Below are 26,876 nucleotides of genomic sequence, written 5' to 3'. Positions count from 1 at the left end.
CGTCCTAAAGGATGCCAGAGGAGTGGAAGAATGAGTGCTCCTTCCTTTCTCCTCCCCTTCTCCCTGATGCCTCCCAGGGGCTGGGCTGGCAAGCAACTGTCAACTCTCAGTGACTCATCTTCAAGCACTTGGAACTCCTCCTCCTCACCTAACTCTTAGGGGATGTTAAAGGCAAACTTAAGAATTTCAGAATGCGGATGAGGGCATCATCAGGGCAACATTAGGGCATAACCATTCCTCAGTTCTGGGCTGCATGAACTTTGGGTCTGTGAACCCCTAGGTCCTACAGTTCATACAATGAACAATGGGAACTATCCTCATTCTAAATGTGGGTAGGGCTGCGTGAATTCTCTTCTGATCCGGCCAAGCTATTCCCAGGTGATCTGGGGGTTAAGAACCAAAGGCTCTGGAGTCAGCCTGCCTGGGTGTGACTCCCTCCTCTGTACTGGCTGTGTGAGCTGAGACAATTGACTTTTGGTTTGTCAGATTTTTTGGTTTCTCAGATCTTTCGGTTTCTCAGATTTTTCATCTCTAAAATGGAGGAATTCTTAGTAACTACATATAGTAGACATTTTTAGGGGGTGTAGGTTTCTCGGTATCAATGCTCTTTTCTGTAGCAGTTCCTCTGTTTTCTACTGGGGATCACCATGCCCCACCTCTTGGTCCCAATGGTTTGGCCTCTGTATGAAGCTATGGCTCAGGTCTGGCCAATCAGAGTCACAGTGATTGGTGTGAGGTTGAGCGTGCAACCTAAGGGAGCCAAGGAGAGATACTTCTGGGGCTTTCTCTGGAATGACGAGGACAGAAGCAGTTTAATTTTGTGGGGCTGCTAAGCTACTAGAATGTAAACTTTTAGCCCATCGGGACCCTCTGTGTCTTAAACAGAGAACGACTGCCTGAGAATGAAATCCGCTTAGCAAAACAGGGCTGAGAGGCACAGACACATTTCTTTTTATTTTATGACTATTTTTTGAGACAGAGTCTCACTTTGTTGCCCAGGCTGGAGTGCAGTGGCACGATCTTGGCCCACTACCACTTTTGCCTCTCGGGTTCAAGCGATTCTCCTGCCTCAGCCTCCTGAGTAGCTGGGATTACAGATGTGCATCACTATGCCTGCCTAATTTTTGTGTTTTTAGTAGAAATGGGGTTTTGCCATCTTGGCCAAGCTGGTCTTGAACTCCAGACCTCACAGGTGATCCACCTGCCTTGGCCTCCTAAAGTGCTGGGATTACAGGCGTGAGCCACTGTGCCCAGCCTACATATTTCTTTTTCAGACAGTCTCACTCTGTTGCCAAGCTGGAGTGCAGTGGCATGATCTCAGCTCACTGCAACCTCCACTTCCTGGGTTCAAGCAATTCTTCTGCCTCAGCCTCCTGAGTAGCTGGGACTATAGGTGTGCACCCACTAGGCCCAGCTAATTTTCGTATTTTTTTATTTTTATTTTTTATTTTTAGTAGAGACAGTGTTTCACCCTGTTGGCCAGGATAGTCTCAATCTCTTGACCTTGGGATCTGCCCGCCTCGGCCTCCCAAAGTGCTGGGATTACAGACACATTCTGACAGTATCATTGCAGTGCCTGCATCCAGCCCTAGAGCCCGGTATCTTCCAGTGCATTCTTCAGTTATCTGAGTTGATACATTCTCTTTATGCTTAAGGTGGTTGGAGCTGATTTTCTTCCCTTTGCCCAGGAGGAAAGCTAATATACCACTTCATAAGCTAGACGTGAGGATTGAAAGACTGGATGCCAGGGGTTCAGAAGCACTCAGTCACATCAGCTATGACGATTGTTATCATTGTCATGACTCCTCTTCTGTGTTTTTGAGTGGATTTTGGGGCCAGTCCTCTGGGAGTTACCCATACAGGGTAGAAGCCTGAAAATGCGCAGCTTGTATGTCAAAGGCCATGGTGAGTCCTGTGACCTGATTCCAGGGCTGCAGAGGAGACACTGCATTTTGGCAGAGTGGTCGGTGCCTGTCTCCTTTCTCCCTGCATCTTCCATTTCACCCCACTCCTCAATTCCCATCAGAGGCCTCTCTGGGTGAGGAAGAAAACACCTCATTTTTACATAGGCCAGCTCCCTCCAGTCTGAAATGGGTGCAGATAAAAACAGATGCTAGTCTGCGATGGGGAAGCAGGTAGAATGTGGTAGAAAGAGCACTGGGCTAGGAGCCCAGAGGTGAGTCCCAGCCTTGGTTCTGCCTGTGCCTTGGGGCTACTCAGCAGCATCTCTTCTCACTCCTGCCCCCAGAAGCCACATTGCAGCCACACCTGTGGCTTCTTGTGATTCCCCTGGTGATATGCCTTTCCTGACTTCAGGGCCTCTGTCCAGGACATTTATGTTCTCCCGGCCTAGAATTTTCTTCTCTCCCATCCCTACTTACGTAGCCCCCTCTGGTTTCTCAGTCTCAGTCCTTCCTGGAAGCACAAGTTAAGAAGAGTGATTCTGAAAACAAATAGTCTCGGATTTAAATTCCAACTTTAGTACCTACCGATTGCATCACTTTGGGCAAGTTACTTCATCTCATTCAGCCTCTATTTACTGATCTGTGAAATGGGGATAACAGCGGTATATCCTTCACAAGGTAGAGGCTGACTAAGATAACATAACCAAAGCACTTAGCCCTGTGTGCAGCTCATAGCCACGGTTTGATGAATGTCAGTGGTGATCATTAACCTTCCTTTCAGAAAGCTTTGGGTGGCTGAGACTGGGTTGCGTGCCTCTCACTTGCATCCCCATGGCTCTTCTCTCAGGTATTACCCTGTATTGTAGTTGCTTATTTACTTACTTCTCCTTCTAGACCAAGAGCTCCCTGAGGGCAGCAATTGTGTCTCATTCACATTCTGTTTTCTTTCCCCCTTCAGAGTTAAGCACAGCAACTAACCCACAGCTGGTATCCAGGAAAGGATGAACAAGAGAGTGATCTTGAACAAGTCACTAAACCTCTCTGAATCTGTCTTTTCTTTTCTTTTCTTTTTGAGACTGAAACTCCCTCTGTGGCCCAGTCTGGAGTGCAGTGGTGCTATCTTGGCTCACTGCAAGCTCCGCCTCCCAGGTTCACGCCATTCTCCTGCCTCAGCCTCCCGACTAGTTGGACTACAGACGCCCGCCACCACGCCCGGCGAATTTTTTCTATTTTCAGTGGAGATGGGGTTTCACCATGTTAGCCAGGATGGTCTCGATCTCCTGACCTCATGATCCGCCCGCCTCGGCTTCCCAAAGTGCTGGGATTACAGGTGTGAGCCACTGTGCCTCGCCTGTCTTTTCTTCTTATACATGAAACGTTTGGACAGAAAAATTTTCAATATTCACTCTTCAATCCTAAATTCTGCAGTTAAACTTTTGTTTATTGATTTTTATTTTAGAGATGTCAAAGTGCCAGCCCTGGCCCATGGTTGGGAGGCCACAGTGAGTCACCTTCTGGCTCAGCAGAAGAATTTTTCTGATGCTCTCATAGCTGGTCAAAAGTGGAATAGAGTTGCCTGCTAAGGGAGTGAGCTCTTTGTCTCAGAAGGTAATCAAGCAAAGGGCTCCTTTACACGGATGTTTTAAGGAGAATTCAGGCAATTGGTAGAGCAGTGATGAACAGCCCCATGTGTATAAACAGCACAATTCTCACTTCAGGGACTAGGAGCTAAAAATACTGAAGATGGTGAATGATAATCTCAGTGGCTCCTTCATGGGCACACACTGAAATTGCCTGCCAGAGCTAACTGATTCCAGGTGGCCCTCCTGTGCCTGGGGCAAGACAGTTGGGAGCACACACATACAAGGCATGTGACCTGGTGTGGGGCAAAGATCAGGGGATGCATGGATGCCCTAAGAAGGATGAGGATGTCCACAAGAATGTTCTCTTTTTGCTATTTTCAGATTCGGAGCCAAGTAGAAAAAGCATTTTTCACACAATGTTTTGTACTCAGGGCTAAATGACCACCCTCCTGTTGTGCTCTCCTGAAATGTATTCATATCCACCCATACACACACACACACACACACATACTCCCTCTCTCTCTCTTAAATGTCAGTTTTCTCTTCCTGCGTTCCAGATCACTTTTTGGCCTTTGTCTACTCCAAAACTAAACCTTGACGCTCATTCTTCTTCCTGCTGCAAACACCCAACATCTCTGGGTCTCTGGTCATTTCTGAAAGTTTAATTAAAAGTATGAAACCCCTCAGAAATGAGGAAAGAATATATACATGTTCAAATGCAGTTGTAGATAATGTAATTCTTGATTTTAAAAAGCCAATCTTCTTCCAGCTCCCTAAGTTGTAAATATTTTACCATCTATGTTACCATCTTTATTCATCTTTATTGATTATTATTATTTTTTTTTTGAAACAAGGTCTTCCTCTGTGCTATCCAGGCTGGAGTGCAGTGGCTCAATCACTGCTCACTACAGCCTCCACCTGCCTGCCTCAATTGATCCTCCCACCTCAGCCTCCTGAGTAGCTAGGACTACAGGCACACACCACCATGCCTGGCTAATTTTTGTAGTTTTAGCAGGGACAGGGTTTCACCATATTGGTCAGGCTGGTCTTGAACTCCTGACTTCAGGTGATCCACCCGCCTTGGCCTCCCGAAGTGCTGGGATTACAAGCGTGAGCCACCCTACCCGGTCTTCATTCATCTTTACCTTTGCCTTCATTTGTTATAGAAATGACTTTATATAAACATTATCACATTTTTTTCATTTGCTGTCTTACAGTCTTTCTTCATAGGTATAAATGTCTGCAAGTTATAACTGTAACACATATACCAGTTAGGTGTATTTCTCCATGTAATGCTATGTGATGAGCGCTTCCCCACAGTGCTATCTAGTTTTCATCTTTGCCTCTTTTAATAATTGCACTTCATTGACTGGTTGCCTCATGGTTTCCTTAAACATTTCCCCACTGTGGCCCTCGTAGGTAATATTTAAAATTTAGGTTAAAAAAACCAGTACAACAAAGATTTTAATGCACAGAACCTTTCCCTCATTTTGGATGATTCTTTAAACTAAATTCCTAGGTGTGTAATTAGTGGGAGAAAGGATACAAATATTATAAAAGAAATGTAGCCTATAAACATTTTTACTTTTCCTGAATTGGCCCTTAGGCGGAAAATGGTTGCTCCCCACTGAGGTAGATGGTTGGACTCAGGTGCTCTAAGATCCTTTTTTATGCACAAAATCTCCTGATTCTAAAATGATGATGCTAAAAGCCTATTAATTCTTTTTTTTTTTTCCCCTTTTGAGACAGGGTCTGGCTCTATTGTCCAGGGTGGAGTACAATGGTGTGATCTCAGCTCACTGCAACCTCCGCCTCCCAGGCTCAAACCATTCTCCCACTTCCGCCTCCCAAGCAGCTGGGACCACAGGAGCATGTTCCCATGCCTGGCTAATTTTTTGTATTTTTTGGTAGAGACAGGGTTTCGCCATGTTGCCCAGACTAGTCTTGAAGTCCCGGGCTCAAGCAATCCTCCTGCTTCGACCTCCCAGAGTGCTGGGATTACACTTTGGTGTGAGCCACCACGCTGGGGCAAGCCTACTCATTCATATTTCAAGAAGCAAGTGCCAGCGTGTTGTATGGTTACATGTACCGCTGATGAACTCATGGCAGGAGTAGAGCCGGGCTGGGGCAAACAAGATGCCGAGGAAGAAGAAAACCCTGAGCAGGCTGGTGGTGTTCACCCCATCACCCCCACCACCCCAAAAGACAGACAGATGGACGGGCAAACACTTTCTCTCCCTCTTACATATTGATTTGCCTCAACCATCACTACACTAATTATGGACAGATGCATGCAGATTCCTTCAAATTGGCAGGTCCCACCTCCTGGCAGCGAACCCACGCACAGAACTATTAGACTGGAGTGGAAGACAATAGTTGGGATTGAGGGGGAATGGCAGGAGAAGGAAGGGGGAGCAGGTCCGGCTTCAGCCCTGGCCAGTGATACGAGCCCATCTCCTGCTGTGTTCAACTGGAAACAGGGAAATGGTTGTGCTGATGTTTCCATTCTCAAACTCCCCAGAGAAGGTGGATAATAAATAAGTGACAATAACAGATTGCACACTGTCAGCGCGGGCACTTCTTTGCCCCCCAGAGAATTGATTCTTAATAACAGCGCAGATGACATGTGGCGGGAGTTGTCGCTGACACCGGTGTTTTGTGGGCCTCAATAATTCACATCAGCCCAGAGACTCCGAAATGGACTAGCTTGTTGGGTGCTGTTTGTGGATTGCTACTGAGCTCTGGAAAGTGCCCCGGGTCCCAGGAGGCTGGATTCTGCAACCTCCTACCTGCTAGACCTTGGCCAGTGACTTCACCAGTCTGGGCCTCGGTTTCTCCATGTTTAAAATGGACAGAATTGTCTTGGTCTCACAGCACTGTTGCAAAAGGTTAGAGGAAGAAAACTGTCCCATAAAATATGTTGATCACCATTATAGTAATACTGATCTAGAAAGTCAGGAAGTTGACAGGTTTGGGGGCGGAGTATCTGGCATCTCTGTTGTCATAAATAGCATTCAAGGGTGATATTCAAAGGACCAAAGGAATTCAAAGGAATGTGCTAATAAAGTAGAAGCAAGATGGGAAGGCACAAAAATCAGGAGTTAATCAGGCCTAGGGTTGGGGGTGGTGGTGGGGTGCCTTCCTGCCCTAGCAAGCTATGATACAAGAATAGTAACAAGTGAATATTTCTTAAGCATTTACAGTGCCAGAGCTGTGCTAAATGCTTCATTTACAGTATCTCATTTAATCCTCATAAGACCCTGTGAGGCAACTGCCATAATTATCTGATTTTATGGATGAGAAGACACTCAGCTACCCATGTGTAGGACAGGGCCAGGCAGGCAGGCAAGGAGAGTGGGCTGGGTGTGGAGGCTGCAGCCTGCACAACTCTGTTTAAAGGGTCAGGGCTGCTCAGCCATGCAGGAATGCAGAGGCAGGGCCCTGGTATGGCCAGGTCTCTCAATTTTCCAAAGGAATATAGAAGGTGGGATTTGTGCAAGAAACCTCCTGATATTTAAATGTTGACAGCTTATTAAGCTTTGTGTTTTTAAAAAGAGACTCTATGAGCCAACCCCACAATTGCTAACTAATAGCTGTCTGTGAGCTGGACGGGGCCCCTGGGTTTCCAGCTTGTGATCTCTGGGGTAGGAGCTGCATTTCCATGCAGAGGTTCACCATGCTGCATCGCCCCTCTGAGGAAACAACTGTAAACAGAATGATGTCGAAACGTGGCTATGACCACACACTATGCCCAAATTAGAGGGCAGAATACAACTGCATATCCTAATCCTCACAAGGGAGGTGCTATGGATCCCATTTTACACGTAAAGAAGCAGAAAGTTGAAGGGGCTGAGTGATTTGCTCAAGGTTCCACAGTGGTGGTGGGCTGGAGCCCGGGAATGGCAGACTCTCAAGGGTAGCTCTCTCTACTCCACTGAGCAAATAAGGGTACTGGGTAGGAAGGTGTGTTTGGGAGTGGAGTGGGCTTTGGGCAAAGGAGGGTGGGAAAGGGGAGTGCTTAGTCTGCTTCCTGCTGTCACTCAGCAATGTGTAAGTCAAAATCAGCACGCTGGGGTACTCACAGCACTCGCAGGGACCGCAGCCCGTTGAAGGCATGGACCGGGATGCACCTCAGCCGGTTGTAGCTCAGGATCCTGTGGAAAAGGAGGCACGTGCCCTGTTGTGTCTTTCTATTCACTACCATGCATAGATGCACTGTTCACGTTGTGAACCAAAGCAAACGGTTTCTCTTTTTAATGTTGATATATTGACAGAACATCCCCTAAAGGGACAAGAAATCTCTTCACCAATCCAGGAAGTGCACTGGCTTTATTTCCTCAGTTTACTCAGGTTCTGTCGCAGGCTGGTTAGAAAACTATCACCTCTCTCTCCTGTCCAATGATGAGTGCTCACAATGTGCAAAGCTAATGGGAAATAAATGGGTCTGAGCAAAATATAATTGTGTAGGAAAACCATTTACTGGGAAAGAAAATTCACAAACCATAAAAGGTATTCCTAAGACAGCCTTGTTCAGAAGCGATGAGGTTCTAGTTCCTCTCTAATTGCCTGGACAGTGGAAGGCTTCCTACTTTATCTTCCTTCTGATGATTAAGGTCTATCTTATGCTAGGGCAGCCATACGCCTGAGGGTCATTAGGGCAGAGAACCTAGTCCTGCTGGGAGGGAGGGAAAGAGTGACCGTCTCCTGCTGGGCCCATGGGCAGGGTAAACACAGCATCTCAGTGTACTCACAGAGTGGAGAGGTGAGACATGTTGCTGAAGGTGTAATTGGTCAGCATGCTGATGCTGTTGTTGCTCAGGTCACTAGGAAAAGTAAAACAGAGGGGTCATGCTTTTGTCAGTTGCATCTGTAGGAGGCCATTCCCAAGTATCACATACCTGCCATCCACCCACCCATCTACCCATCCACCCATCCACTCACCTATTCATTAATTCACTCATTCATTTATCCATCCCGCTGCTGGCCTATTTATCTACTCTCCCACTCACCCATCCGCTTGCCCATCCATTCATCCATCCATCCATCCATTCATCCATCCATCCACCCACCCACCCACCCACTCACTCATCTACCCCTCATATATTTATCATATTTATCCCACACACTCACCTGCCTGCCTGCCCACCCATCCATCCATCCCACCCTCCTTTTCTCCCTCCCACCATCCATCCACCCACTTATTCATCCAAATGGTCATTTTCCATTCAAACACTTATTCAATCATTCAAGCAATTGTCATTCATTTATCTATCTTTTCACTTATGCAGATAGTCAATCATTCAGTTACATGACTATTCATCCATTTCACTGTACCAACAAAATATGATAAATATAATAACAATCTCTCCTTATTTTAGTACTTTTTCCCCCGATTAATTCTTTTCACTGTTCCTCTATCCCCCTTCTCTTCTGACATTCATTTATTCCATCTTATCAGGTTCTCTCTTAGGAGGACTGAGGTTGGTGGGGGTGCAGTCCTCTGCCGGCTGCAACCTCGAGCTTCCCTGCGGGGAGAAACATCCAGAGCCGCGGCAATGTTAGCTGCACATTAGAATCACCTGGGGAGCTTTTAAATCCTCTGATGCCTGAGTTCCATGCCCAGATATTCTGATTTAACTGATCTAGCATGGGCTTGAGCATCAGTAGTTTAAAAAAAAAAAAAAAAAAAAAAACTGCTCAGGTGATTTCTCTAATCAGCTGACGGTGAAGACCATTGCTTTAGAGCAGTGGTTCTCAACTGGGGGCACTTGTGCTCCCTCAGTGACATTTGGCAAAGTCTGGAGATATTTCTGGTTGTCAATACTGGGGGAAGTATTACTGGCATCTAGTGAGGAGAGGCCAGGGATGTTGTTAAACATCCTATAATGTCCATGACAGCCTCCCAACAACCAAGAATTATCTAACCCCAAATGTCCATAGTTCCGAGGTTGAGAAATCCTTATCTGGCGGCTGGTTTCAGGAGTTTATAGGAATCCAGCCCACAGAGAGATGGTGTTCTTTCATCTTTTCTCAGTAGGTCGCCTACTTTCCCAAGGGTAATGCTCTTTCATTCTGCAAGAACTCCCACTTTCCCTTTGTAGACTGGCTTCTGGTCCTCCTAAGCAGACATAGGCATCTTTCAATTACCACTTGCATCAGCCTGCAGCTCTGTTTTCTCTTACCATCCACTTCAGTTTCCTGAGTGACCCCAGGAGGGAAAAATAAACACCCCACCCAATACTGGGCTCCTTACATAAGCGTCAGGTGTCGGAGGGCGGACAGCTCTCTGGGCACAGCTGTTAGGTGGTTTCCTTCCAGGTACCTGAAAGAGGCGCAGAGTGACAACACCTGAGAAAGAGACACTGTACAAATTCTCACCTTTTCAGAGAGGCCTCCCTGACTTTCCAGGCTGGATTGAGTCCCTCTTTTACTCTTACAGCCTCCCTCCCCCACTTCAAAGCATTACTGTATTTGTCATTTAATATTTATTTGATTATCAAATTAATGACATTTTTTTCTCCACTGGACTTATACATTTCATGTTGGCAGGAGTGTCTAAAATTGCCCACCATTGGATCCCCCCGTGGCTGTTTACAGAGCTGATACATAGTAGGCATTCAATAAATATTTGTGTGTTTTTTTTTTTTTTTTTTGAGACGGAGTCTCGCTCTGCTGTCCAGGCTGGAGTGCAGTGGCTGGATCTCAGCTCACTGCAAGCTCCGCCCCCCTGGGTTCACGCCATTCTCCTGCCTCAGCCCCCCTGAGTAGCTGGGACTATAGGTGCCCACCACCTCGCCTGGCTAGTTTTTTGCATTTCTTAGTAGGGATGGGGTTTCACCATGTTAGCCAGGATGGTCTCGATCTCCTGACCTCGTGATCTGCCCGTCTCGGCCTCCCAAAGTGCTGGGATTACAGGCCTGAGCCACCGCACCCAGCCTAAATATTTGTTTAATAAATAAAGCACGCATTTTATACTCAGCCCTCACAATATCCTTATGTGGCAGGAAGTCACAGTTGAAGAAAAGTTCAGAGATGTTAAAACACTTGCCCAATGTCATGCAGCAAGCAAGTGGTTGAGCTAGGACTTGAACCCAGCTCTGACTGTAGTCTTACCACAATTCCACACTTAGCTTCCAGAAGCTGTTGGGAGAACTGAGCCAGGCATGATTCATTTTAAGAACCCTAATTCAAGGTTGACTGTCTCTGATGTACATTTGGAAACTGAGGAAATGACAGAGATAGCACTGTACTACAGTTCCCAGCAGAAGGACCACATGGCCGGAAGGGACAGGGGTTCAGAGTGAGGTTGCACCCAACAGATGGGGACTCCTTCCGGACAGGCAAAGGCTGAGCCTACACCTGCCTGGACTTCAGCATCCTACACTGACCTGCTCACCTAGGATGAGGCCACCTCCCTTAGAGACTCAAGTGTGGCTTAAGACAAGAAAGTCTCATTGCAATTACGTGATCATGAATTACAAAGGTTATTCCTACCTATAAATAAAAGTTAATGCTATCCTCAAGCAGGGACAGGCCAATTCCTTCACCCCCACGCTTGCTGTAAACCCCTTTCTCCAGGCTTTCTATTGCTCTCAGGACAAAGCTGAAGAACATTTGAGACGGTTTACAAGAACTGCTTTGATCTCCTTGGTGATCTAAAGCTCCCACAGCATCCTCTCTTACAAGAGTCAACACATAGCCATTGCTGTCCATTTGTCAAGTGTCTGCCTTAAGCTCCATGAAGCTAGACCTAGGTCTATCTTTTGCTAGCCTGGTGCTTCTCAAACTTCAACATACATGCAAATCACCTGGATTTTGCTAGACCACAGATTCTGACCCTAAGTCTGGGGGAAGGTTGGAGAATCTGCATTTCTAATGAGCTACTGGGTGATGGTGGTGACTGCTGGTCTGCAGACCACATTTTGAGTAATAAGGTGCTAGCACACTACCTGGTGTCCAGTAGACCTACCACAAAATGACTGAATGGGATAGAAATGGGTTAAAACAGAATATGGGTCAAGGTGTCAATGACTGAACCAGCCTTAGCTTTAAGGCCATATTGGAATGTACATTATCTTTAATTGTTTAATTAAGACCAAGTAACTTTCCTCCTATGGCTGGCCCCTGGGGACTCTCACGGCACAGGATGCTGGACTGGACCTGATAAGGTCTTAGGTGGCCATGGCATATTGGACTGATGTCCTTTAGGTTTGATCCTTGGTTGTGTACCCATTATGGGCCAAGAGCTATGCTAAATCCTGGGGGAAATACAAAGATGAACCAGATTCCACTTCTGTTCTCAGGGAGCCTAAAATTCAGTCATGCACATGCTTAGATTGTGCCCTCAGACAGAAGAGCCAAGAGAAATGCATTCATTCATGCATGCATTAATTCAGGCACAAGTATTTATTGAACGATTATGATGCGCCAAGTATCGTATATACTGGGGAACAAGATAGCCATAATGCCTGCTTTCAGGCAATTAAAAATCAAATATAGGTGGAGAGGGAGAGGGAGGCAGGGAGGGAGGCAGGGAGGGAGGGGGGGGGAGGGAGGGGGAGGGAGGGAGGGAGGGAGGGAGGGGGCGGGGGGGTGGGGGAGAGAGGGGGCGGGGAGGTGGGGAAGAGAGAGAGAGTGCATGCAGGAGAGCAAGCAGACAGATGTATAAAGAAGTATAAATTATGAATTGCAATCTGTGCTTTCTGGGGAAGGAACAAGGAAACACCAAAGGGCTTACTGCAGAAAGATGCAGCCGAGGGGCCAGGTGTGGTGGCTCATGCCTGTAATCCCAATACTTTGGGAAGCTGAGGCGTGTGGATCACTTAAGGTCAGGAGTTTGAGAACAGCCTGGCCAACATGGTGAAACCCCCCTCCTAAAAAAAAAAAAAAAAAAAACAACAACAACAAAAATACAAATAAATACAGCTGGATGTGGAGGCACATGCCTGTAATCTGTAATCCCAGCTACTCACGAGGCTGAGGCAGGAGAATCGCTTAAACCCAGGAGGCAGAGGTTGCAGTGAGCCAAGATTGCGCTACTACACTCCAGCCTGGGCGACAAAGCAAGACTGTGTCTCAAAAAAAAAAAAAAAAAGAAAAAAAAAGAAAAGAAATATGCTGGCCAGGCACGGTGGCTCACTCTTGTAATCCCAGCACTTTGGGAGGCTGAGGCAAGTGTATCACTTGAGGCCAGGAGTTCGAGAGCAGCCTGGCCAACATGGCAAATCCCCGTCTCTACTAAAAATACAAAAATTAGCTAGGTGTGGTGGCGCGTGCCTGTAGTCACAGCTACTAGGGAGGCTGAGGCAGGAGAATCGTTTGAATCCAGAAGGTCAAGGTTGCAGTGAGCCAAGATGGTGCAACTGCACTCTAGCCTGGGCAAAAGAGAAAGACCCTGGCCCAGGCTCAAGAAAAAAAAAAAAAAAAAAGGAAGATGCACAGCTGAGGAGGACATATTTTAAGATGAGGATTGATGATAGGTGAAAAGGGTGAAGACTTGGAAAGAGCAGGGGAGGTGGAAGTCTGGCAAGAATGCAGCCTGTGGACAGTCCAGAGCTTGAGTTCCGAGGCAGAGAAGGCAGGTTGAGGGGCTGAAGTCTCGTGGGCCAGGAGAGGACAGTGGGAGACAGGGCAGATCACGCTGAGGCCTTGGAGGTTATTTTATTCAAAGCACAATGAGAGGCCATGACTGCAGACAAGGGCAGGGGCTGGTGTTGCAGAGCTTCCTCGGGCCTCTCATCTGTACTCACCCTCTGCCCTCCCCGCATGAAAGGCTGTGGGACATTTGCATTCTGAGTGGATGCTTGCCCTATTCCCCAACAGGGGCAGAGGCTCAGCTGGTGGTGGGAAGGAGCAGACACCGGGATGGGGTTCTTGTCTAGCTTATTCCTTTGGCCAGGGAGACTCCGCTCTGTGCAGGCTGAAGGAGGGGAGGATAAACTGTTGGGCCATCATTCACACAGCTGCAGGAAGTGTTCTGTGGACAATGTGGCTATGGGGAGCTTGGAGGCAGAAGCTGGAGGAATGAGCAGGATAGGCAGAGAGGCGCTGGTCCAGGGAGCATCTCCTCTCCAGGGAGATCTGAGGGAGTTGCTGGGAAGGGGGTTGAACTGAGGTTGACAGCGGCTTCCCACCTTCTATGCTGCTCATTCTATGCTGCCACTACTGGGGCCCAAAGACTGTAGTTTGCATGCAAATCTCCAACTAAACTTTACCACCACTTCAACTAATAATAGTACCATAAATCACTGAGGATGTGATTATAGAGACCACTGATCCTATGCCCTGCTGACAAATTCATACAAAGATCACACTACCACAGGGACTCAAAATCAAAGCCAAAGTATCTTAATCAACAACATATATACATCCTCAGAGAACATTCTCCCCTACAAAACCAATTTCAAACAATTAGAACAAGTGACTGTGACACCATTTGTGCAGAAATCCAAGGAAGGATGCAGGAAATATGAAAAAGCAGAGAAATATGATGCTACCAAAGGACCACAATTGTCTGGCAACAGATCCCAATCAAAAAGAATTCCTTGAAATGCCAGGTAAAGAATTCAAAATGTTATTCTTAAAGAAGCTCAATGAGATGTAAGAGAAATCTGAAAACCAACACAAAGAAATTTAAAAATCAATCTAGGATATAAATAAGAAATTTCCAAGGAGACAGGCACCTTAAAAAAAAAAAAAAAAAGCCAAAGCCCAGGTACAGTGGTTCATGCCTTTAATTCTAGCACTTTGGGAGGCCAGCAGGAGGATTGCTTGAGCCCAGGAATTTGAGACCAGCCTGCACAACATAGTGTGACCCTGTCCTTACAAAAAATAAAAAGTTAGTTGGGCAAGGTAGCATGTGCCTGTGGTCCCAGCTACTAGGGAGGCTGAGGTGGGAGGCTTGCTTGAGCCTGGAAGGTCAAGGCTGCAGTGAGCTGTGATCACACCACTGCACTTCAGCTTGAGTGACAGAGTTAGATCCTGTCTCAAAAACAAAAACAAAAACAAAAAAGCCAAGCAGAATTCTGAAACTAAAAAATTAATTGAAGGAAATACAAAATACATTAGAAAATTTCAATAATAGACTACAACAAGCAGAAGAAAGAATCTCAGAACTTGAAGACAGGTCTTTTGAAATAATCCAGTCAGCCAAAAATAAGGAAAAAAGAATAAAAAGAATGAACAAAGACTTTGAGATGTGTGGGAGTATATAAAGTGACCAAACTTATGTATTGTTGATATTACTAAGGGGAAAAAGAGAGAAAAAAAGTTAAACTTATGAATTGCTGATATTACCAAGGGGGAAAAGAGATAAAAAAGTTTAGAAAACATATGTGAGAAAGTAATTGATGAAAATTTCCAAAGTCTATCAAGAGAGTTAGACATCCATTTATAGGAGGCCCAGAAATCTTCAGGCAAATACACTGCAAAAAGAATATCATTATAGCATATTATATTAAGAATGTTTAATATAAAAGTGAAATAAAGGATTTTAAAATTAGCAAGAGAAAAGCATGGAGTCATATACAAAGGAAACCCCTCAGACTAACAGAAGACTTTTCACAGAAACCTTACAGGTTAGAAGAGAATGTGATGGCATTTTCAAAGTGCTGAAAGAAAAAAAAAAAAACAACTGTCAGCCAAGAATTTTGTATTCTGCCAAAGTAAGCTTTATAAATTAAGGATAAAGTCCTTCCCTGACAAGCAAACACTAAGGGATTTGCCACCACTAGAGCAATCTTATAGGAAATGTTCAATGAGGTCTTAAATGTGAAAATTAAAGGTCAATATTCACTGTCACAAAAAATCATGAAAGTAGAAAACTCACAGTTCATATAAAACAATTATACAAAGGAGGAAGAGAAAGGAATCAAATGGCAACACCACAGAATTTCACCAAACCACAAAGACAGAAAAAGAAAGAAACAAAGAATTTATAAAACAACTTGAAAACAATCAACAATGTGACAGGAACAAAGCCTCACATATCAATACTAACCCTGAATATAAATGGATTAAATGCTCCACCTAAAAGATACAGATTGTCAGAATGGGTAAAGAAACATGATCCAACTATATGTTGCCTACAAAAACTTATCCTACCCATAAAGACACAAATAGACTGAAAGTAAAGGGGTGGAAAAAGATATTCCATACAAACAGAAACCAAAAGTGAGCAGGAATAGCTATACTTATATCAGATAAAAAAGACATATCACATAAAACAGTAAAAAAAAAGACAAAAAAGGTCATTACGTAATGACAAAGGGAACAATTCAGCAAGAAGATGTAATAATCCTAAATATATACACAACTGATATTGGAGAATTCAAATATACAAAACAAGTAATACTGGACCTAATGAAAGAAACAGACAACAATACAATAATAGTGGGGTCTTGGTAACACCCTACCGACAGTACTAGACAGATCACTGAGACAGAAAATTAACAAAGAAACACTGGACTTAAACTGGACTTTAGGCCAAATGTACTTAATAGACATTTACAGAAATTCTACCCAACGATTACAGAATATACATTCCTTTCACCAGCACATGGAACATTCTCCAAGACAGACCACAAGCTAGCCCACAAAACAAGTCTTAACACATTAAAATACCTGAAAATTACATCAAGTATTTTCTCAGATCACAGAAGAGTAAGGCTAGAAATCAATCCCAAGACAAACTTTTGAAACTATCCAAATACATGGAAATTAAATGGCATGCTCTTGAGCAACCACTGGCTCAACAAAGAAATTAAAACGAAAATTTTAAAAAATCCAAATGAATGAAAATGAAAAAACAACATACCCGAACCTATGGGATACAGCAAAAGCAGTGCTAAGAGGGAAATTAATAGCATTGAATGTCTACATCACAAAGGTAGAAAGATCACAAATTAACAACCTAACATCACACCCCAAGAAACTAGAAAAAGAAGAACAAAAAAACCCAAAGTTAACAGAAGAAGAGAAATAACAAAGATCATGGTGAGACTAAGGATTCTAGTATGAACAACGAAACAGAAAAGAAATAACAAAAATCAGAGCAGAACTAAATGAAATGGGGGCCAAAAGAACAATACAAAAGATTAACAAAAGAAAAAGTTGGTTCTTCAAAAAGATAAACAAAATTGATAAATCACTAGCTAAACTAACCAAGAAGAGGGAAGATCCAAATAAATACAATCAGAACTGAAAAAGGAGACATTACAAATGATATTTCAGAAATTCAAAAGATCATCAGATTATTATGAACAACTATACAATCACAAACTAGAAAATCTAGAACCAATGGATAAATTCCTGGAAGCATGCAACCTCCTGAAATTGAAACAGGAATGGTAGAACTTTTGAACAGTAGACCCCTAATAAGTAGAGAGATTGAATCAGTAATACAAAATATGCCCCCCAAACTGCCACCAAAAAACCCAGGACTATAAATCCAAAGATAGATTCATAGCTGAATTCTAACAAGCACACAAAAAACCAATATTAATCCTCCTGAAACTATTTCAAAAATTGAGGAGGAGGTAATTCTCCCTTACTCATTCTATGAGGTCAGTATCACCCTAATACCAAAACCAGACAAGGACACAATGAAGAAAGAAAACTACAGGCTAATATCCTGGATGGACATAGGCATAAAAATTCTCAAAAAAAATACTAGCAAATTGAATTCAACAGCACATCCAAGAGATAATAGACCATGAGCAGGTGAGATTTATTCCAGGAATGAAAGGATGCTTCAATATACACAAATCAATAAATGTGATGCATCACGTAAACAGAAATAAGGACAAAAACCATATGATCATCTTAATAGATGCAGAATAATCATTTAATAAAATTCAGCATCCCTTCATGATATAATTTAGCAAACTATGCATACAAGGAACATACCTCAAATAATAAAGGCTATATACAACTAACTCACAGCCAACATCATCCTTGAAAAAAGTTGAAAGAATTCCCTCTAACAATTGGAACAAGACAAGAATACCCACTTTTACCACTCTTACTCAACGTAGTATTGGAAGTCCTCACCAGTGCAACCAGCGAAGAGAAAACAAGGCATCCAGATTGGAAAAGAGGAAGTCAAATATTTCTGCTGATGATATAATCTTATATCTAGAAAATAGACACTACATATTTGGCCAAAATCTCTTAGACTTAATAAATGAATTCAGTAAAGTTTCAGGCTACAAAATGAATGTTTAGAAATCAGTAGCATTCCTAAACACCAATAACTATCTAGTCAAGGACCAAATCAAGAAGGCAATCCCACTTAAAATAGCTAAGACAAGGACAAAAACAAAAACAAAAACAAAACCCTAGGAATATATTTCACCAAGGAGGTGAAAGATGTCTATCAGGAGAACTACAAAACACTGATGAAAGAAATTGTAGACAACACAAACAAATGGAAAAACATCCCATGCTCATGGATTTGAAGAACTAACGTTAAAATGACCATACTGCCCAAAGCAATCTACAGATTCATTGCAATCCCTACCAAATGACCAATGTCATTTTTCACAGAATTAGAAAAAAAATCCTCAAATTCATATGGAACCAAAAAAGAGCCCAAATAGCCCAAAGCAATCCTGAGCAAAAAGAACAAAGCTGGAGGCATCATTATTACCTGACTTCAAATTATATTACAAGGCCATAGTAACCAAAACAGCACAGTACTGGTATAAAAATGGACACATAAATCAATGGTACAGAACAGAGAACCCAGAAATAAAGTCACATTCCTACAACTAACTGATCTTCAACAAAGTCAAAAATATACACTGGGGAAATGACACCCTATTCAATAAGTGGTGCTGGGAAAATTGGATAGCCATATGCTGAAGAATGAAACTAGACCCATACTTTTCACCATATATAAAAAAAAAAATTAACTCACAATGAATTCAAGGCCCAAATGTAAAACATGCAAATATAAAAATCCTAGAAGAAAACCTAGGAAAAACTCTTTTGGCCACTGGCCTAGGCAAAGGATTTATGACTAAGTCCTCAAAAGCAAATGCAGTAAAAACAAAAATATAAAAACGGGACTTAAACTAAAAAGCTTCTGCACAGCAAAAGAAACAACAGTAAACAGACAATCCGCAGGATGCGAAAAATATTTTTAAAGTATGTCTAAACAAAGGTCTAATGTCCAGAATCTAAAAGGAACTTGACAAAAAAAAAAAAAAAAAAAAACATTAAAAAGTGGGCAAAGGACATGAAGAAACATTTCTCAAAAACACACATACAGTTAGTCCAACATATGAAAAATGCTCACCATCACCAATCATCAGAAAAATGCAAATCAGAACCACAATGAGATACCATCTCACACCAGCAGAATGACCATTATTAAAAAGTCTAAAAACCACAGATTTTTGGTGAGAATGTGGAGAAAAAGGAATGCCCATATGCTGTTGGTAGGAATGTAAACTGGCACAACCTTTATGGAAAACAGTATGGTGATTTCTCAAAGAACTAAAAATGGAACTACCATTTGATCCAGCAATGCCACTACTGGGTAAACACCCAAAGAGAAATAAACATTACATCCAAAAGACACCTGCACTTGTATGTCTATCACAGCACTATTCACAATAGTGAAGATATGGAATCAACCTCAACGTCCATCAACAGAGGATTGGATAAAGAAAATGTAGTGTATACTCATGGACACAGGGAGGGGAACAACACACACCGTGGCCTGTTGAGGGTTGGTGGGGGGCAAGGGAAGGGAGAGCATTAGGACAAATACCTAATGTATGCAGGGCTTAAAACCTAGATGATGGGTTGATAGGTGCAGCAAACCACCATGGCACATGTAAACCTGCATAACAAACCTGCACATTCTGCACATGTATCTTGGAACTTAAAAAAAATTAAAAAAAAAGACGTGGAATATCTATATACATGGAATACTACTCAGCCATTAAAAAGAATGAAATCCTGTCTTTTGCAGCAATGTGTATGGAACTGGAGGCCATTATCCTCAGTGAAATGACTCAGAAACAGAAAGTTAAATACTACATGTTCTCGCTTATGAGTGGGGGCTTGACAATGGGTACACATGGACATACCAAGTAGAATAATGGACACTGGAGACTACAAAAGGTGGGAGGGTGGTGAGGGCTGAAAAACTACCTGTCAGGCACAATGTTCAGTATTTGGGTAATGGGTACACTAAAAGCCCAGACTTTACCACAACACAATACATGCATATAAGAAACCTGTACTCGTACCTCCTAAGTATATTGTTTAAAAAGTCAACTGACTGTAGATATTAATTGCATTTACAAAATACCTTCACGGCGACATCTAGACCAAGTGTGTGATCAAACAACCGGGCACCACAGCCTACCCAGATGAGACAGGAAATTAACTGTTAGAGCCCTGCCTCCTGTCTTCAGTTCATCTTTTATCAGACTTTCCCTTGACCTCTGGTTCCAACTCCACTGGCCTTAACCTTCCTAAAATGCCCCATCCCTTCTGGTGGGGGGCAGGTCTTTGTACGCGTTAGTTTCTCTTCTCCCTCCTTGCTGGGTTAACTCCTACAGATGCATGGATCTCAGCTCCAGCATTACTTCTCCAATATCAGCTTCCACACCTATCAGTGATATTACAGATTCCCAAAGCATTGGCTGTCTTTTCATCACAGCATTTGACCCCCATGGTGACATCTTCCGTGTAATTCTGTGATTAATGTCAGCAGAACCATATCTGCTTGGCTCACCACAGCATTCTCGCACTCTGCCTGGCAACAGTAGATGCTCAGGAAACGTCATCTGTGTGATGAAAACCCCTAAACTCCTCAGGGAGAGCTGTGTTTGGCACGATGGAGCCAAGCAGAAGTTGCTTTCAGTGCAGAATGTCCCCAGCGACCTGGCAGCACAGCTCAGAAGACTCAGAATCAAAGCTCTCACATCAGAAATGCAGATGCAGTGGTGGGGAGAGCTCTCTTTGTAGCAAGCCCTTCATGAAAACTCTGAACTCCAAAGGTGTCTGTAGCCTACAGCCCAGGCTCCCAGAGGGACCCTTTCAGGAGACTGCCTTCTTGCCCCACCAGCCTTAGAACTGCCGGAGTGTTTCTGGCAGGTCAACCTTTGCATTTGACCTGCATTTAAATGCTCTGTTTCAGCCCCAGTGCAAACACACAAGGACACATCTGCCTTGCATGAAACTCCACACAGATCTCTGTGAATGGGTGTTCCCCATTCCTGTTTGGAGCTTTGTGGTGCTGACTGATGCCCCACAAAGAACTCAGACCAGCTGAATGTCCATGGAGAAGGAGGGAAGCCACCTGCCCAGAGACTCCACTCCAGGCCAGAGTTTCCACTGGAGTGCTGGAGTGATGTGGGGGCAGCTCAGGGGGCAGGCAGCTGAGGCTCACATCCTGACTCTACTATCTAACAGCTGTGTGACCTTGGGCAAGGTACTTAACCTCTTTGAGCTTACATTTAGTCACCTGTAAAATGAACCTTATAATAATCACCACCTTGATGTAATTCTGAGGATTAAATGAGAGTCTCTGTGAACAGTTCTCAGAGCAGTACCTGGCACACTGGTGGCCAACACATTTTAAATATACATACACACACACATACATATAGACAGATGGATACACATATGCATGCATGCACGCACACACACACATGCACGTGCACACACACACACACATCTCCATCCAATAATACATGTAGCTTATTGAAAGATAACGTTCCTCTTGCTGTTCATTCTCTTCTTCTTCCAGGGTAGTCTTTCTAAAATGAGAATTGGATCATGCCACTTAAAATTCTTCCTGGATTCCTGCATTTCTCTTGGAGGCAGCTCTCCCTATACCTATAAGAACTTACATACCCCTCCCCAAGCTTTCAGCACACATCACCGTCTTTGTCATCCTATTTGCTCCATCTCACAGCCTTCGTGGTTTCTCGAATTTAAGATCTTTCCCCCTTGAGGTCTTCATAAAACATGTTCTTTCTACTCTGTTTCCCTCCTTTACTTTCCTGGGAAATCCCCCTCTACTCCGTGTGTAAAATGCCCGATATTCCGGTCAGCTTTCTTACTGCCTTTCTCCCCTACTCTAAGTTTCCGAGAAAGGGGATCTTATCTGTTATGGTAGCCACTGTATCTTCAGCTGCTACCACTGTGTCTGGCACAATGAACTCAATGAACGGATGAGTGAAGGGAGCCTTCTCGGCTCTTGGCCTGTGCTCAGGCCGCCCACGGCCCCTCCCACAGATGGCTGTGACTCTCCAATAGTATGAAGTGTCCTCTACTGCTGCCATCTGCTGAGGTCTTCTCTGGGCCAGGGCCTGTGCCAGGACACGTAAGTGCTGCTGTGCCCAGAGCTGGCCCAGCCTCCAAAGATGTGATCAACCCCTCCAGCTAGCTGGAGGCACATTTCAGTTTCTCTCCCTGGGCCAGGGAATGTCAAGGATGTAGTCAGCGCTGGGCAGTTGTTCTATTAAGTGCTCTGGGGAGAGGGGGGGGATATAGAAGGCAGCAGGCTCTTCTTGGGCAGCAGCTGGCCTTGCTAGAGAAGGCCCAGCTGTCAGGATGGACACGGCCAGAACCACTGACAGGTACCTATAGACTCATGGCAGGGGGCCTGGGCTTGCCTTCTCCCTGCTGCAATGCAGATGTCAATTTTCAAGAGGACCCATGTAAGTCCCCAGCAAGCCAGGCCACTGGGCAGAACACATAGGGACTTGGGTTTCTGCACAGGGAGAACTTGGGGTCAGATGGAGCTGGGCTTGAGTCTATACTCTGCTGCTTATTGGCAGTGTGATCTTCAAAAATTATTCAACCTTCAGTAGCTCTGGTTAGCTCATCTGCAAAATGGGAATAATGACACTTGCCTTGAAGAGTTGTTAGCAGGCTGAAATGAGATTACCTATTAAGAAAACCCAGCACAGCACCTGGTACACAGTAAATGCTCTAGAAATGGTGGCTGCGGTGGTTTGCAGCATAGACAGGACATTCTTGCTTGCTTTCTTAAAGGCCAAGTGGGCAGAATTTCCTGGATTCCCCCCTTTCCAGAGCACATACTGCCTGAGCCACTCCCTTGTGCTTGTAACCTGCTGCGTCGCACTCCCCCTTCTCCTGCCTGCATGTCTCCCCCAATAAAACTATGGATGAGGACCAAGCACCACTGAGCTTTCTGGACCCCAGACCTCCATCCCCTAACTCATTGGAACCCACACAGTGCCAGGTCAGGTCCTTCTTGCTTCTTCATCCAGTGCATTCTTGCCATCACCTCTTGCCACACTCAGTCTCAGAGAGTTGCATCACAGCCCTGTGCCCTCCTACCTCCTGGTTGAGCCCCATCCCTTTCCTGTCTCCTGTCAGTGCTATGTGTGCACGCGCGCACACACACACACACACATGCATATGTACACTGCCAGACTGCTTCCCACAATGTTCTCAGACCTTACATCCAAATACAAATCCCTTCTTCCAATAGTTGTGCCTGGGGGGAGCTATGTCATCCTTGCCCCCTCCTCTCCTTGGGTTATCAAGTTATAGGACAACAAATCCATGTTCATGGTCCTTAGACCAAAAATGTGTCTAAACATCGTGGATACTAACCAGGGGTGGATATGGGGGAATGCTGTTCACCAGCACCGGATTCTGAATTTCTTCTCTAGCCCTTATGAAGATGTAGGTTTTGCAGAGTTTGTTTCCAGAACCAGGAAACCTGATGTTTGTAAACATTTCCATAAATGGAAGCAAGCAGATTTTTAGGTTTCAGTTCTAAAATAGTGAGGTAAGTTTGAATTTAAAAGGACAGCTGCACAGCAATCATTGTACTTTCTGAAGGCAGTGAGGCCCTGCCTTTGCAGACAGTATTCCAGTGACTTTGAGGGCTGAGATGTCCTGTACTTGCTTCTGTCCTGCTTTCCATAAGATTCTGTAAGCTTGCCTTTTAAATTGGGAACTTCGTGCTGACTTAGAGCAGTTCTCTCTCTCTATCTGTTGCCCGCCAATGTGTAATGACCAGAGTGGTTGTCAAAGGGTCATCCATAGACCCCTGGGGGTCCCTGAGGCTTTTTCGGGGGTCTATGAGGCCAAAACTATATTTACATAAGGTTAGAATGTTATTTTCCTTTTGCCCTGTGTTGACATTTGCACGGATGGTACAAAATTAGTGGAGGGGAAAACTGCTGGCACCTCAGCATGAATCAGGTCATCGCTACCAAACGAAACCCGCGGTCACTGTATTCTTCACCTCTGTGCGCTTGCAGGTTTTACAAAAACCAGGAATGCCCTTGATGAAGTATCAAGAATTATTATTTGTATTAACATTCAACTCTTGAGCACACCTTCCTTTAATGTTCCATAGGATAAAATGGAAGATGTGTACACGCAGCACGTTGGTTGTCTAGAAAAAAGTACCTGTGTAATTGAGTTGCAAGCTGAACTAGCTGGTTTTTACATTTTTTCATGGAACACTGTTTTTTACCTAAAAGAAAGACTGGCAAACTCATTGCTCAGACATGGCTATTTAGTAGATAATTTCTTGAAAATGAACAAAGTAAGCCCATCACTTAAAAAAAAAGCAACTCACAGTATTTGTCACCAATGATAAATTCGTGCTTCCAAGTAAAAATTAAAATTTTGGAAAACTTTTCACTGCCACATTGAGCTTAACAACCTTTCCTCACTTAAAGACTTTTCTGATGAGATCAGTGGTGATATCAAAGGACATTATTTAAAAAATATATTGTATAATGAAATGTGTTAGCATTTGGAAGATCTGCATAACTCAGTGAACCGACATTTTCCCATTGACCAACACATGATGTTACAAGACTGTGCACAGGGAAAGTTCCAATCAAAGTGTAAGATAGATTGGTAGAGTTAATGTAACAGAGGACCAAAGGTTCACTGGTACGGCGGCAGGTTCCACATTACAGCTAGCCTTTAAGAAAATGCCACTTGTTGAGCTTTGGTCTTTATCAAAGAACACCCATAATTATCTGAAAAGGCTATTAAAGTATTCCTCCCTTTTTCTTTCTTTCTTTCTTTTTTCTTTTCTTTTCTTTTTTTTTTGAGACAGAGTTTCACTCTGTTACACAGGTTGGAGTGCAATTGGCACGATCTCAGGTCACCATAACCTCCGCCTCCCGGCTTCAAGTGATTCTCCTGCCTCAGCCTCCCAAGTAGCTGGGATTACAGGCACCCAACACCATGTCTGGCTAATTTTGTATTTTTAGTAGAGACAAGGTTTCTCCATTTTGGTCAGGCTGGTCTCAAACTCCCAACCTCAGCTGATCCACCCACCTTGGCCTCCCAAAGTGCTGGGATTACAGGCGTGAGCCACTGCGCCTGGCTCCTCCCTTTTTCAAATACATTTCTGTGTGAAGCCAGATTTCTTATACTTCGCCCAAAAAACATACCACAACAAAGTGAATGGTGAAGCAGATATGAAAATCTAGCTGTCTTCTAGGAAGCTAGGTATCAAAGAGATTTGCAAAAATATAAAACAATGAAACTCCTCTCACTTGCATTTCTTTTGGTTTGTCTTAAAAATGTGCTTTTTACATAAACATGTCATGGGTATATAATAGCTACTTTGAAATGGAATTAATGCATGTTTTAACATTTTCTCAGTGTTTCTAATATGATCAGTATCAAAACTATAACCCACATAAACACAGGTTCTTGGAGTCCTGGATGCTTTTGAAAAGCAAAGAGGAGTCCTGAGACCTAAACATTTAAGAACCTTTGTTGGAATGGGCATGAGCACAGGATTTGGGGTCAAAGAGGGCAAGTGGTACTGTAGCCCTGCTTCAAAGAGCACTTGCAAGACTGAATGTGGGAATGAGGCTCCGTTTGGCTTGACTCACCCAGGGTAGAATTGAGAGGAGACTGTGAGAGAAGGGCCAGTGAGGGTTTGCAGAGGGCTGACTGGAGAAAAAAATCACCTCCTGCTTGGATGGCATTGCTGGGGTCTTGCATGCTTTCAACAGACTCTCACACCCTGCCCTTTAGAGAAATGCTGGGCAACTTTGTTTTTGCTTCTTCTCAGTGAATTAAACTTAATTTTGTTTTGTAAGCTGGCAGCTCTGCCTGAGATAACTAACGATGCCTGAGGGAGCTGGAAAGCTTGCATTGGAAACCCTGGATCTGGACTCAGCCAATGTCCCTGAACCACAGGCTCCCAGCCATAATTCTCCGGGACTGCCAGCTTTCACTTTCTTTGACACTCATTCTCCTGCTTACCCCCCACCCTCCACCCCAGGAAGACGGTTTGGGGACAGAAGTGAGGGCTGCCTTCCTCGGTGCACTTTGGAAGCCACGCCTGGCCAAGGGGAAGTGATGCCATTTCCAAAGCAGAAAATCAGGTCTCCTCCCAAAGTGCTGAAGTTTACTTTATAATTGCATCCAATTATCATTGTTATTTCAGTTTCCGTTCCACGAGCTTTGGGAAAAAGCATTCACGGGCTATTGTCATGGCATTTCTGTCCTTTGACATGTGTCACTTGGCACTCAATTGGCCCAGGAAGGAGAGTATAACTGGGTCATTCCTGCAGCCCCATCCCATGGCACAGCCCAGTCCAGGGAAAGGCAGGAAGCTCACTGCATGCGGGGGCATTTGTGTTCACAGAACTTCAAGGGCATGATCCCAGCGCAAACCCACATTGGATATGAACTTTTTAGTAACTTTCAAGACCTCCCTTCCTTCCCTTGGGCTGGCAGTCCTAGTTTCAGTTTCTCTGAGCATTGGGAAATGCCTGGACCTGAAAGTGAGGTCCCATTTCTCTGGAGCGTTGGGAAACACACACTTAGGAATCCATGTGTGGCCGGCACGGTGGCTCACGCCTGTAATCCCAGCACTCTGGGAGGCCGAGGCAGGCAGATCACGAGGTCAGGAGATCGAGATCATCCTGGTTAACATGGTGAAACCCCATCTCTACTAAAAAATACAAAAAATTACCTGGGCATGGTGGCGGGCACCTATAGTCCCAGCTACATGTGAGGCTGAGGCAGGAGAATGGTGTGAACCTGGGAGGAGACCATCCTGGTTAACACAGTGAAACTCCGTCTCTACTAAAAAAATACAAACAATTAGCCGGGCGAGGTGGCGGGCGCCTATAGTCCCAGCTACTCGGGAGGCTGAGGCAGGAGAATGGTGTGAACCCGGGAGGCGGAACTTGCAGTGAGCCGAGATAGCGCCACTGCGCACCAGCCTGGGCCACAGAGTGAGACTCAGCCTCAGAAAAAAAAAAAAAAAAAAAAAAAGAAGAAGAAAAGACAGATTCAGAGACGTTTATTGTTCAAGATCATTTTCTTATTGATCCTTTCCTGGATACCAGCTATGGGTTAGTTGCTGTGCTTAACTCTGAAGGGGGAAAGAAAACAGAAT

The 26,876-nt window shown here is 44.3% G+C and overlaps 1 protein-coding gene across 5 annotated transcripts in view; it reads right to left on the bottom strand.

Moving 5' to 3' along the window:
* The window catches only part of SLIT3 (slit guidance ligand 3), a 630,484-nt gene that overhangs the window by 48,931 nt on the left and 554,677 nt on the right, over positions 1 to 26,876 (bottom strand). For all 5 annotated transcript variants that reach the window (XM_023218903.1, XM_023218901.1, XM_023218904.1 and 2 more), the window contains 3 exons: positions 9,741 to 9,809; positions 8,239 to 8,310; positions 7,570 to 7,641 (listed from right to left, as the gene is read on the bottom strand). In XM_023218903.1, the coding sequence (XP_023074671.1) occupies positions 7,570 to 7,641; positions 8,239 to 8,310; positions 9,741 to 9,809 (213 nt within the window). The remainder of the gene's footprint in view (positions 1 to 7,569; positions 7,642 to 8,238; positions 8,311 to 9,740; positions 9,810 to 26,876) is intronic.

The sequence above is a fragment of the Piliocolobus tephrosceles genome, chromosome 4, assembly GCF_002776525.5.
Source record: "Piliocolobus tephrosceles isolate RC106 chromosome 4, ASM277652v3, whole genome shotgun sequence".
Classification (NCBI taxonomy): domain Eukaryota; kingdom Metazoa; phylum Chordata; class Mammalia; order Primates; family Cercopithecidae; genus Piliocolobus; species Piliocolobus tephrosceles.
This window is presented reverse-complemented; position numbering and strand designations above follow the sequence as displayed.